This window comes from Chiloscyllium plagiosum, unplaced genomic scaffold (assembly GCF_037043375.1).
Source record: "Chiloscyllium plagiosum isolate Xiang-an unplaced genomic scaffold, Cpla_swu_hap1 HiC_scaffold_4, whole genome shotgun sequence".
In the NCBI taxonomy this organism is placed as follows: domain Eukaryota; kingdom Metazoa; phylum Chordata; class Chondrichthyes; order Orectolobiformes; family Hemiscylliidae; genus Chiloscyllium; species Chiloscyllium plagiosum.
The window spans coordinates 109,646,414-109,660,208 of NW_028270142.1; the positions used below are offsets into that span (position 1 = coordinate 109,646,414).

The 13,795-nt window shown below is 41.3% G+C and overlaps 1 protein-coding gene across 4 annotated transcripts in view; it reads right to left on the reverse strand.

Moving 5' to 3' along the window:
- The window catches only part of klhl18 (kelch-like family member 18), a 41,221-nt gene extending 39,207 nt beyond the window's left edge, over positions 1-2,014 (reverse strand). For all 4 annotated transcript variants that reach the window (XM_087986582.1, XM_087986583.1, XM_043687980.2 and 1 more), the window contains exons 1-2: positions 1,887-2,014; positions 1,640-1,770 (exon numbers count right to left, since the gene is read on the reverse strand). In XM_087986582.1, the coding sequence (XP_087842708.1) occupies positions 1,640-1,770; positions 1,887-2,003 (248 nt within the window). In that variant the 5' untranslated portion in view covers positions 2,004-2,014. The remainder of the gene's footprint in view (positions 1-1,639; positions 1,771-1,886) is intronic.
- Positions 2,015-13,795: the final 11,781 nt, after the last annotated feature.

Sequence of the window (13,795 nt, forward strand, 5' to 3'; positions counted from 1 at the left end):
GTACTGACTTATATTAATGTTTAACTTCAGAACTTGGGAACATAGGAGCAAGTGTAGGCGATTCAGCCTGTCAAGCCTGTTCCACCGTTCAAGAGACGATTAATATCTTGAAGACTTCAAATCAAATCATTGCTTATCATTCTAAAGAAAACGACTTTGTATAATCTCACCTCATAACTCCTGAAGTCCAGATATCATTCTTGTAAACCCACGTTGTACTCCTCCTAAGACCAATACATCTTTCCTAAGATGTGGTGCCCTGATCTGCTCACAATACTAAGTGAGGTCTAACCAGCGTTTTATATAATTGCAACATAACTTTTGAATCCTTGTTAACCAGAGCGGTTAACCATCCTTCAGCAACTTGTCCATGATTAGTAAAATGTAGTCACCACTGTACATTGAGATGCATTTGCCCTAATATGATTCTTCAACAATGTATAGTTCATAGAAAGTTCATTGGATTAAACCAAGTCAAAGGTTGTAGCAGAGATTGACCTGATCCTATATTAAATATTTTAGCTGATTGAACTAACTGGAAAGTCTTTTTATTGATTTGTTCCTTTCATTTATTATGTGGGTATTGATGGCCATTTATTGCCCATCCTTAATTGCCCTGCAACGGGTTATAGTGAGCTGCTAAGTCGTTGTCATCTGTTCACATTGTTAACAACTACAGTTTCAATCAGCTAATAACTGTACAGTGAGATTAGTTTCACTGTTACCATGTCTTGGTTCTATTGGTACGTCTCTGGATTCTAACATCCAACTATATTCCTGATGGAGGGCTTTTGCCTGAAACATCGATTTTCCTGCTCCTTGGATGCTGCCTGAACTGCTGTGTTTTTCCAGCACCACTCTAATCGAGAATCTGGTTTCCAGCATCTGCAGTCATTGTTTTTACCTATAAACATTGTTGACTGGATACAGGTATACATACACGATAACCTTTTAAAAATTAGCAGGTTAAAAATAACTACAGAATATAACAGGTGTTCAGAACACCTGTTAAAGTGGATCCATTGTAATTTATAGGCAAAAGTGAGGATTGCAGATGGTGGAGATTAGAGTCAAGCAGGTCAGGCAGCATCCGAGGAGCAGGAAAATCGACATTTCAGGCAAAAGCCTTCTGATGTCTATTCTGATCATAACATTTTCCAAAAGGTAGATGATTGACTGTGATTACTACAAATGGTGTAAACATTGGAGACTGGCTATACCTTGCTCTTCTCCTCAATGTTGAGGTGAGATGGTAGGGAAAAATCATGAAAAAAAGTTCCAAACCTTTCCAAAAACAATACAGAACATATCACATATTAAAATACTTCATTGAATTCAATGACAAAGAAAACCATAAGAGCCATATACCAGTGCATTCCACAAATATTATGAAGGTAGTTTCATTTGTTTTGGTGCGTGAGGAGGAACATTCGAACAAAACACCATGGTGTTTAAACAGTGGCACAGGATACTTAAAATCCACCAGTTTCATATACTGTTCTTCGGGCAACGTCTTTGCAGATGGAGCAACCTCCACCCCCAGCACGCATTGACGCTGCACAGAACAAGAAGCGACAAAATAAATGGGAATAGCTCAGTATCTGTAAATGACAGAGAGTAGGATGTGAGCTCTTCCTACCTGGGGTCCATTCCCTGCATGACAATCTCATCCTGCTTGCATTCGATCATGTCGTTTGTAAACATGGCATGGAAGTAGGGAATAGATGCAGCCAGCACAATGCGATGTGCAGTGTACTTGTGGTCACCAACCTGCAAAAGGCCAGATTTATTTAAAGACCCACGAGTCAATAAGGAGTCCCCCGGACACGAAACTAACTCGACAGCATGGGGTTAGTGAGGGAGGGTGTGGGGCTGCCGGGCCTTACCCGCAGGGTCACGTCGCAGAGTTTGCCCTGCCGCCGGATCTCCTCCATCAGGCCGTAGCCACGAACCGGCAGGTCACTGACACTGAAAAGCAGCAAATCCTCCTCCGGGTCCGCCATCTTACTCAGGGGCTAACACCTTACTTCCGGTTCCGGGTCACGGCCTTTTCATCCGCCTTTAATTTTTCACTTCCGGATCCTGTCCTTGACGCTCACCTCCGCGAGGGAGCGTCAGAAAATTCCGTACCCGGTGAAAAACGCAAAATGGAGCTGGATTCAGGTGGATCCAGGGAGTTTGGAGTTCTGTGCCCTTGCTCCCTTTATTCTGTTGTTACTAAACTGCTGATCACCTACCCACCCCTCGGTCCACTTGGCTATATATTATTCCTTCCCCTCAGCAGTTAATAATTGCCATTGTCCATTAGAAGCACTGTCTCATTTTAAGCCTCTTGCCCACTTCTTATGCCAACATCAGGACAGTTTCTTCATGTACAGTGCATTGTCAGAAACGAAGCTCACTGCCAAATAATTTTAGCCCGAGTCAAATTCCGAAGCAGTCTTTATTCATATGTGCTTGCCAGCTTGGGTGAGCACAAAGTAGGCATACTTCTGAATAATAATATTGCACATTTATGCAGTTTTCTATGAGCCTCTCTGTACCTTCCCTTTTACCTCATATGTGACAGTTGTATTGCTCTGTGCAGCTGCTAATCTAACCGGCTTACCACATCTGTCTGTGGCCTGTTGTTAGCGTGCAACCCCTTCCCCCCCCCCCCCCTTGATAGCTGAGTCTTTATGACTTCTGAGTACCTGACTTCTGCAGAAGCAACACTTAGACACATTTTCCACAACATTGATAACACCCAGCACTGTCTCACCACCATCTTATTGACTCCTTCACTGTGTCTGCTTAAAGATATTTAGTTCTATATAATACACTATTTCTTGTTGTTAAACATTAGGCTCAGACAATTTTGTGAATTTTGATCTTACCAAGCTGTGTATTCTCACCATTAATAATACAGCTCCTCATTGTGACAGAGATATCAACATGAATGAATGATCTCATTGTCATACGTATCTAGGAAGATATAGTGAAAAGTGGTTGCCAAAATGTAGTGCCATTTTGATTTACAAAAAGAGAAAAAAGAAATTACTTAAATAGGGTTCAGCTCTGTTCAAACTGGTTCCAGGGCCACTGCAATGTGTTAGGCCTTCAGGAAAATGGACTTGAACAGTTACAACTCTGTCAGAGGATTCAGAAATAATAATAGAGTCACTCTGAACTTTGAATGATTCTGCAGCTGCTGTTATTTCATGGGAGAGGGGATGTTTGGGATAAATTAGTGGCATCAAAGATGCATACAAATGATATGAGTAAATTTGATCAGTTTACAGCACTAGCCAAAGAGCAACCCTCTGCTGCTTCTGGATTTTATGTTGTCCTATAACTTTGCTACCATCTTTCTACTCCTACAAGGGACTTAACACCTCCTGAATCCTTATTTCCAAAAAAATACCTGTGTGTTCCCTGATGTTCTGCCTTCAAACAGCTTCTCGACTCCGCTAGCTTCACCTATCTCCAAGCACCTTATTGATGCCTCTTTTTGACTCCATCTTATTTCACCAATAACTCACCTCAAACACTATTATTTAACCCTGAACTCCTTCCTGTTATTTCCTATCTATTTCCTATATACTTTCAGGTCTTTATGTATTCAGATTTTTATTTAACCAGGCCATTAAAACTTGAGTTTTCCTTGTCTATGTATTACATATGTATTTTGACTGCACTACAGACATGAACACAGCTCATCCAGTTGCAATTTTTCTTTTTTCTCACCTCATTCGCTGATTCATCTCTTCTTATAATATGTTTCATTTCTCCACTCTGCGGTATTCTGCCTTCCCAATTCTCTGCTAGAATTCAGCAGTACTGCTTGTGTTACCCAAACTCCTCACCTACCTGACCCGCCAATGTACCAGAATTCACCTGTGAATTAAGCCTACAGCTTCCCTCTGTGCTTCTTAGGCATGCTCAGAAGATCTCATTTAAGCACTTGGCACTACCTCATTGTGAACAGCTATACAAATCACTTCATTCTACTTTATCACTGATCTTCATTCCTCACCAGAACTGGTAAAAAATTCACAGATCTGAAACAGTAACTGTATCTCTCTCCATGGATATTGCATAAGTTTTAACAGAATGTTCTGTCTTAATTCAATGTTTGAATCTTCCAATTAGATTTCCTTCCACCCCACAGTCCCAAGTAGCTCTTAGCAAAACAACAAATGACATGTGATCGTGACCAAGGTAAATTATTCCTCTTATCCATTTTGACTTTCAGTTTGACACAGTTGACCACATCATCCTCCTTCAATGCTTTTCTAGTACCATCCAGTTGAATAGCACTATACTTGCATGGTTCCATTCCTATCTATCTATGACAATGCTGCTCCTTTAAAAAGGTTATAGAACATAGAAAAGTACAGCAAAGAACAGGCCCTTTGGCCCATGATATTGTGCCAAGATTTAATCCTAATGTAAAATATAGTAACTTAATCTACCCACCCCTTAACTTACTGCTATCCATGTGCATGTCCAGCAGTTGCTTAAGTGTCCCCAATGACTCTGCTTCCACCACCACAGCTGGCAACGCATTCCATGCATTCATAACTCTCTGCGTAAAGAACCTTCCTCTGACATCTCCTCTTTACCTTCCTCCTAATATCTTCAAACTATGACTTCTCATACCAGTTCATCCTGCCCTGGGGAAAAGTCTCTGACTATTGACTCTATCTATTCCTCTCATTATTTTGTACACCTCGATCAGGTCTCCTCTCTTCCTCCTTCTCTCCAGAGAGAAAAGTCCAAGTTATTCAACCTTTCTTCATAAGGCAAGTGCTCCAGTCCAGGCAGCATCGTAGTAAACCTTCTTTGCACCCTCTCCAAAGCCTGTATAGTAGGGGGACCAGAACTGGACACAATATTCCAAGTGTGGTCTCACCAGGGATTTGTAGAGCTGCAGCAAAACCTTGCGGCTCTTAAACTCGATCCCCTTTTTTAATGAAAGCTAAAACACCATATACTTTCTTAACAACCCTATCCACTTGAGTGGCAACTTTGAGGGATCTACGTACTTGCACACCCAGATCCCTCTGTTCCTCCACACTACCAAGAATCCTGTCTTTAATCCTATATTCAGCATTCGAGTTCGACCTTCCAAAATGTATCACTTTGCATTTATCCAGGTTGAACTCCATCTGCCATTTCTCAGCCCAGCTCTGCAACCAGTCTATGTTGTGCTGCAGCCTGCAGTATCAACGACACCTCCAACCTTTGTGTCATCTGAAAATTTACTTACCCACCCCTCAACCTCCTCATTCAAGTCATTTATAAAAACTACAAAGAGCAGAGGCCCAAGAACAGAGCCCTGTGGGATCCCACTCAACACGGTCCTCCATGCAGAATACTTTCCATCTACAACCACTCTCTGCCTTCTGTCAGCCAGCCAATATTGAATCCAGATAGCCAAATCTCCCTGTATCCCATACTTCCTGACTTTATGAATGAGCCTACCATGGGGTACCCTATCAAATGCCTTGCTGAAGTCCATATGCTGTCCTTGGCTTTTCTCAGAGAGGTTGTAAAAACAGCGATTCCAAAAGGTCTAGGTTTGAAGAGTTTGAGCCAATTTGATTATAGCTAACAGATACTGCTTCAGGCAAAAGGCTTTTAAAAATAGAACACTTGTACAATGAAAGGGGAGTGGCCAGTTTCCCAGCTCAGCTTTTCTCTAGTTTGGTTTGGTTTTAGCAAGCAGTCATTGTGAAGCTGCTGGACCCAAAGAAGCAGGTCCATGCTGATCCTCCCTCTTTGACATCTCTCCCGTAAGACCCTGTGTTTGATTTTATCTTTTTTGCCGAAAGTTGTTTATGGGAATTGTTGTGTAAGTATTTGGAATAGCATCATTTTGCAGGAAGATAGAAAGACCTATCTGGTATTTCTCCAGGAAATTGAGTATCCATCAACAGAAATGTTCGACAGTTGAGAAGGAGACTTTGAGCTTGTGTTGGTGTTACAACATTTATTGTTTATGTTAAACCAGTGATATATCTGAGACAATCATATTCACTGATCATAACCCATTGAGGTTTGTGGAGAAATTTAAGGATAAAAATGCCCGACTGTTTAGATGGAGCTTGTTGTTACAGCCATTCAATTTGAAAATTGTGCATGTGGCAGGTCAAGAAAACATGATTGCCATTGCCTTGTCGAGACACGAATGTCGTCCCTCTCTCTAACATCTCTCTTGTAAGACCCTGTGTTTGATTTTACCTTTTTTGCTGAGGGGTGTTTATGGGGATTGTTGTAAGTATTTGGAACAGCGTCATTAAGATGGGATAACCTGTTGGGTTTTTGGTTAGGTTAAGTTATTCTATATTCTGTATTCTGTTCCCTTTTGTATGTGTTTCACTTGGTAATCTTACAAATAAAATCTGTTTTGTTTAAAACGAAGTGTTTTGACCAGATGCATCACTCCTGGAATATCCACTGTACACCTGCTTAAAACAACTAGCAAAGTTAGGGTCTGGGCTACTTCCTTGAAATAGTTTACCAAACTAAACTGACCACCACATCTACATGACCTACAGCATGGAGTAGACTGTAGCATTGTTTCCCACTCTGCATCAGATTTGTAAACCACACTTGATCTCACTAAAGAGACTTGCATACAAGAGACTTCTATCCATGAACGTTGTCAAGGATAGGTCAAATATTCAACCTGGAGACGAAAGGTGTGGTGCTGGAAAAGCAGGTCAGTCAGCATCCAAGGAGCAGGAGAGTTGACATTTCGGGCATAAGCCCTTCATCAGGAATGCGTCAAATATTCAACCTCCCATGTAAGTTGAAGGAGACACTCTGAAATATATTGAACACTGCCCATGCCTTAGCAGCCACTCCTCAATGAGACGATGCAACACAGGATCAGTTCCACCAGCTCAGCCGTCTACCAACTGAGTCTTTGACAACAAAGATGTCCACAAATCAACACAACTCTAAGTGTACAGAACAGTTGTCAAGACAGCTGTTTTGGAATGAAACCTAGATTGTGCATCAGTGACACATAAGAGTACTAGAGAAATTCTACCGGTAATGCTTCTGTCGCAGTTACTGGATTCAAATGCAATACAGTAAAAGAACTCCCGATGTCCTTTTTGAACCCAGTTCTGTAAGCATCCGAGTGAAACTCTTTCAAAATTAACCACAGTGGATAGGACACTGTCTGGATATAGGAAAACTGGTCCTACTTTCACAACTTTCAATGTCAAATGTTCCAAAGCAGAACAAGGAAAATGCTACACACACATTAACACTCTTTTTCAAATGTGGCAGCATTGACATTAATGACCAGGAGGAGTTTGTTACCAATTGTTCAAAATAGTGGCAACTTGAACATCAAGCTGCATCATGGTTTGAGTCAAAACACCTTAATGACAAGTGTGAAAAAGGAGCAAATTCTGCATGCTGGATCCCTCTACTTCCTGGGACATCCTTCCCCATGTGGCCAAAGATCTGCAGGTTAACAATCAGCCTGTTCAGTTATGTGGGATATAAATGAATTAATGTTATTTCTGCAAGTATAAATTCTGATACAGAATGGGAATGAGAAAATACATATTCAGCAAAAAGAAAGCATGAGACGTGAATACAGAACAATGGTGGATATATGGGCAAACAGGAAAGCATCTGTTTCCCCCTTACACGGGGACACAGGAACAAACCCTAATCAAAGAGGTCAAAGTGGCCTCTGGATGGAAATAGATGCTGATAGAAGAAAAGATATGCCTAATCAATAATCTATAATAGACTGACGTCAAACACCCTTATGGGAGTCAGAGATAAGAGTTTGTCACGGACAAAACAGGATAAACAGAAGTTGTGGGATAAGTCTTAAGGAATGAGTGACGTAAGCGAAGCAGGGAACAAACAATGGAATAAGGAAAAATATGGGGATTCAAACTGTATAAATTTCGAGAGTTTGTTGGATTTGGTGTGCATTTTGTCATTACCTTACCTGGTAATGAGACAGGGCACCCACCTATAGGTATATAAATAAATGGCGGATTCAGATATTTGTCTCGGACTGAAATTATTAAAGTGAGTGAGCTTTTGTTTCTCACAATTGGGGGCTCGTCCGGGATTTTCTTCCATCACCGGGGGGAGTGGCTGGCCTTGGACACTGGGAAGACGCGTCCCGTTCCCCATTGAGGAGCGGTCTCGTGTCCCGGTTTGGTCTGCTCCCTTGGGTGACTGATGTGAATCCTATAAGAGAGACATCTGAATCAGACAGTGATAGGAGCTCGATAGAAAATACGGTGACAAAAGGGGCCAGGCAACTCTGTGCACAGACCAAGGTAAAAAAATTGACTTTTAAGTATTGCCTTGGTGGCCGGGATTGAGTTTTAGTAGTTAATAAGGGACTAACGAAGGAACTCAATATGGCTTGCGCTTTGGGTAAGAAAAAAGCCTCTGGGGAAACAAAGTAAGGAAAAGACAATGGAAATGGAGGCGGGGTCCCTTACAACATTCCTCCGGAAAGTCCTTTGGGCAGGATGTTGTGGAAATTGGCAAAATAATACTTGTGCAAGGGAGAAAGATGATTAAATATTGTTGCTTTGTATGGACTAAGGACTCCATTCTTCGTCCCGCTGTCTTCTGGCCAAAGTACAGATCGGACGAAGACTGGGTTTGTGAATATCTGAGTTTATATGTCAATGTGCGAGAGAGAGAGAATGAAAAGAGCTGTACAGCTGGTAGGAAGTTTAACCCTTTGTGATTTGGTTTGAGTGAACATTTGTTTGTTGGTGATTGAATGTTTGTGTTTTATTCCCTGGAGCTTGAGTTCCAGGACTGTTTTGAATCTGATTTTTGTTATGGAAATTTAACATGATTTCTTTTAAGGTTAAGGATTCTATTGTGATTATGAAGAAAAAAAAAGGAATGATAACTCCTGTTCTTTTTACAGATCATGACTGCCTTACTATCAGTTTCTAACTAATCTCTTTTATCTTTACATAAAAGCGATTTATGGAGGACAGTTGAAGTTTCAGTTCAACATTAGATTGTAGTAAAAGCAAAATTCTATGGTTAATATCTGTGACCTTGGATTCAGCCATTGTTCATGCATTAGAAGTTGTTTTTTTAAAAAAACTTGAGTAGACAAATTCTTTTAAGGCAAGTTCTGATTATTTTACGACTTATAGTATTGTAATTGAGCAATGATTGGTCAGGACGATTTAAGGAAACTAATTCTGGATCTAAATTAAAGGACTAAAACTGGGTAATTACAGTGAATTGCAAAATTGGGAACTGTATGCATTTTGCATTTTGACTATTAAATACTGAAGAAATGAACGTAAATATATATAAATATATTTATACGTTAGGAACAGGCTTTGAAGGTTAGTCAAGCATGAATTGATGAATTGGTGTTTGAAGTTATGGGGAGCTAGAAATATTGCAATATTTCTTTAAAAAAAAGAAAAAGGGGAAAAACGTAACGACTTATCCCCTTTGGGAGGTACCCATAGGGGACAAAGAGATTGGGTTTGTAAGTGCCCCCCTCACCAGTGGGGAGGTCAGAACATTTAAAAAGGAAATGGAGGTCCTGGTTGAGGATCCGGTGGGGTTGTCTGAACAAATTGTTCAATTTTTGGGGCCCAGTCTGTATACCTGGGCTGAATTAATGTCTATTTTGAATATATTATTTACTGGGGAGGAAAGGGGACTTGTACGAGGAACTGCCATTAAAATATGGGACAGGGAACACCCGATTGGAGATGGGGATGCTGGACAGGGAGAGATGAAGTTTCCCCTCAGAGACCCCCAGTGGGAAAACCAAAACCCGGAGCATAGAGAAGAAATGAGGGAATTGAAAGACCTGATTCTAAAAGGAATAAGGGAGGCAGTTCCGAAGTCACAGAATTTGATTAAAGCCTTTGAAATTAGACAGGAGAAAGATGAGACTCCCTCAGCTTTCTTGCAAAGATTAAGGGACTCAATGCGGAAATACTCTGGAATGAACCCTGAGGACCCAGTGGCACAGGGTCTTTTGAAAGTACATTTTGTGACAAGAGCATGGCCAGACATACAGAGAAAGATACAGAAGATAGAAGGATGGAGTGAAAAACCATTAGATGAATTGTTGAGAGAGGCACAGAAAGTGTTTGTAAAGAGGGAGAGGACAAGGGGGAACATTTGATAGAGGGTTTGAGCGACAGGGGCAGAGATGGAAGTCTCCACAGGCAGGATGCTATTATTGTGGAAACATAGGGCATTTTAAGCGGGAGTGTCCTGATCTACGAAGGGAAGAAAAGGCAATTCCACTTATGAATTTTGTTGAAGAATAGGGGTGTCAGGGGTTCCTGCCCTCAGGGGCCCACCAGGAACCCTTGATAAACTTGATGGTGGGACCGTGTAGGGAGGAGGTAATCTCCCTAGTAGATACGGGGCAGCACGGTCATCGCTGAATTTTAAAACCAAAGAAAGTAGAAATGTTTACACGGTCAATTACTGTTTCGGGGGTGAAAGGGGAAGGATTTACTGTTCCACTATTTGAACCTATGATGATAGAAGGTCCTAAGGATAGGATCACAGGGGAACTGCTGTATATCCTTGATATAGGAAGTAACTTACTGGGGAGAGATTTAATTATCCTTTTAGGACTGGAGATTGGAATTCAGGAAGAAGAATTAGTTGTACAACTGGCAATGTTGACAGAGGATGCAGAGAGAGAGATAGACCCTATAGTATGGGCTAGAGAAGGGAATCGTGGAAAACTACAGATCCCTCCCCTTACAATAAATTTAAAACGGAAAGGGGACGTTGTCTGTGAACGACAATATCCTATTTCCATAGAAGGTAAACGGGGACTGCAGCCAGTAATTGAGGGACTGATTAGAGATGGTTTGTTGGAGCCATGTATGTCTCCTTATAATACCCCAATTCTACCAGTGTGGAAATCTGATGGAACTTATCGATTAGTGCAGGATTTGAGAACATTAAATCGAATAGTACAGATCAGGCACCCAGTGGTGCCAAACCCCTACACGTTATTAAGTAAGATCCCTCATGATTACAGATGGTTTAGTGTGATAGATTTAAAGGATGCCTTTTGGGCTTGTCCCTTGGCGGAGGAAAGATTTGGGACTATCCCCCTATGAAATCTTATTTGAATTACCTTATCTGGGAACACAGGGAGAATTGCCAATTCCCGAAACTAAAGATTTGTTTTTAAAGAAGTATATACTGGGCTTGTCCTCCTCTTTATCTTTCCTCAGAAAACAGGGTCTATTGGCACAGACTCCGCCCCTTGAATTTGCTGTTCATCCCATCCGGCCAGGAGATTGGGTCTTAATAAAATCTTAATAAAATGGACAGAGACTAAGCTGCAGCCAGACTGGGAAGGGCCGTACCAGGCTCTTTTGACTACTGAAACGGCAATAAGGACGGTGGAGAAAGGCTGGACTCACTACATTCGGATCAAAGGGCCAGTGGACCCTCCAGTTGAGGAAGAAGTCTGGACAGCCGAATCAACACAAGACCCGCTGAAACTCAGACTAAAGAGACTTTGAGTAATTGACTATACAGTGGCGATGCGGGCGCGGGATTATTTCTGTAAGATTGTATATTAAGCCTTTTTGTGTTTTAGCATAATGATCAGGATACTGGGAATGCTTAGAGTTATGATGCTAGCCCTCTTGGTATTAGGATTTTGTCACATATCATTTTCATATGTATTATTAATGGTTCCTGAGTCTGATAATCCACAAGTAATAGACACTGATATATGTAGCTTAGTAAATTGTGGGAATGTAGCTAATCAGAGACAATACCGCAACTCAGAGATACATCTTAAGTCCTATGGGGATGGCCTCGAGGATGGTACCTGGTATAATGGTTTTGTCACAATACACCGGGCCCCCTTCCGACCAGCACGCGATTGTCCCAATAAAAAGTGTAACCCCATATATTTAACGATAAGAAAAACCACATGGCACGGAGCGGTTTTGGGAGGTGGCACTTATGAGGTACAATTAAATGAAACATTTGGGATTGAAATGAAAGCAAATAGGAAGGAGTTTGTGGGCTGTTGTTTTTGAATTAGCATAGGACAGGGAAAAATGGGTAGAATTACTGGGTAATGAGATACAACCTTTCACTCCTCCCAATGATCCTACAGTAGTAAAAATTATAGAGGTAAAGGATTTGAAACAGATCATCGAGATAGAGACTGGGTACGGGGATACAAATGCCTGGGTTGAATGAGTAAAGTATACTGTAAAAAGTCTGAACAAAAGCAATTGCTATGCATGTGCCTCCGGTAGGCCAGTGGCCCAGGTGGTTCCCTTTCCGCTCGGGTGGAAGCGAGACAGGAAGGGCATGAAATGTATGATAGCCCTGTATCAGGATGAGACTGCATGGAATGATAGGAATTGTACCTCCCTATCTCTGATGTTCCCTCCCTTGGAGGAGAAAGATGTAAAAGTTCCCCCCACATTTTCCGCCGCAGTTGGAAATCACACGTCATGTGTGCACAGGCGAGGTACGAGTCGGTCGAGACATTTGGGGGAGCTGAAATTATGTACAGAGATTAAGAATGTTACCGAAACGAAGAAGGGAGGGAACTACTCAGCATTAAAGGTTCCCCGAGCGGATCTGTGGTGGTACTGTGGAGGAAAAATATTGAGACCCACCCTCCCTCCGGATTGGAGAGGGATATGCGCAATTGTACAATTGGCAATTCCATTTACCCTGGCATTTGAGAAAGAAAAGATAGTAGGGAAAAAGGGAAGGGGTAAGAGATTACTGTTAGATAATTCTTTTGATGACAGGATTTATCTTGATTCGGTAGGAGTCCCTAGGGGAGTACCTGAATTCAAAGCTCGTAACCAGATTGCAGCAGGCTTTGAGTCAGCTCTCTTTTGGTGGGCAACAATTAATAAAAATGTAGACTGGATAAATTACATTTTTTATAATCAACAGCGATTTATAAAATTATACAAGAGAGGCGGTTAAAGGAATATCAGAACAGCTTGATGCGACAAGTTGGATGGCATGGGAAAACAGAATAGCCCTTGATATGATTTTAGCAGAGAAAGGGGGTGGTGGTTTTTATCCTTACTTCCCTGATAGTAGTAGTCGGGGTATTGGTGGTCATTGGCTGTTGTGTCATACCCTGTATACGAGGGCTCACCCAGAGGCTGATTGAAACAGCCTTGATGAAACGAATGCCCCTGAGGGGACATTTGACAGAGGAACTTTATCAACTAAATAATAAGGAGATGAGTGAGACTAAGATGGATGAAATCTCTGAAATGATGCTTGCGAATTTTGGGAACAATGTTAAAAAAAAAAGAGACAAAAATGCAGAAGATAACAGATAGTAATGAAAAGGAAAAGGGGAAATTGTGGGATATAAATGAATTAATGTTATTTCTGCAAGTATAAATTCTGATACAGAATGGGAATGAGAAAATACATATTCAGCAAAAAGAAAGCATGAGACGTGAATACAGAACAATGGTGGATATATGGGCAAACAGGAAAGCATCTGTTTCCCCCTTACACGGGGACACAGGAACAAACCCTAATCAAAGAGGTCAAAGTGGCCTCTGGATGGAAATAGATGCTGATAGAAGAAAAGATATGCCTAATCAATAATCTATAATAGACTGACGTCAAACACCCTTATGGGAGTCAGAGATAAGAGTTTGTCACGGACAAAACAGGATAAACAGAAGTTGTGGGATAAGTCTTAAGGAATGAGTGACGTAAGCGAAGCAGGGAACAAACAATGGAATAAGGAAAAATATGGGGATTCAAACTGTATAAATTTCGAGAG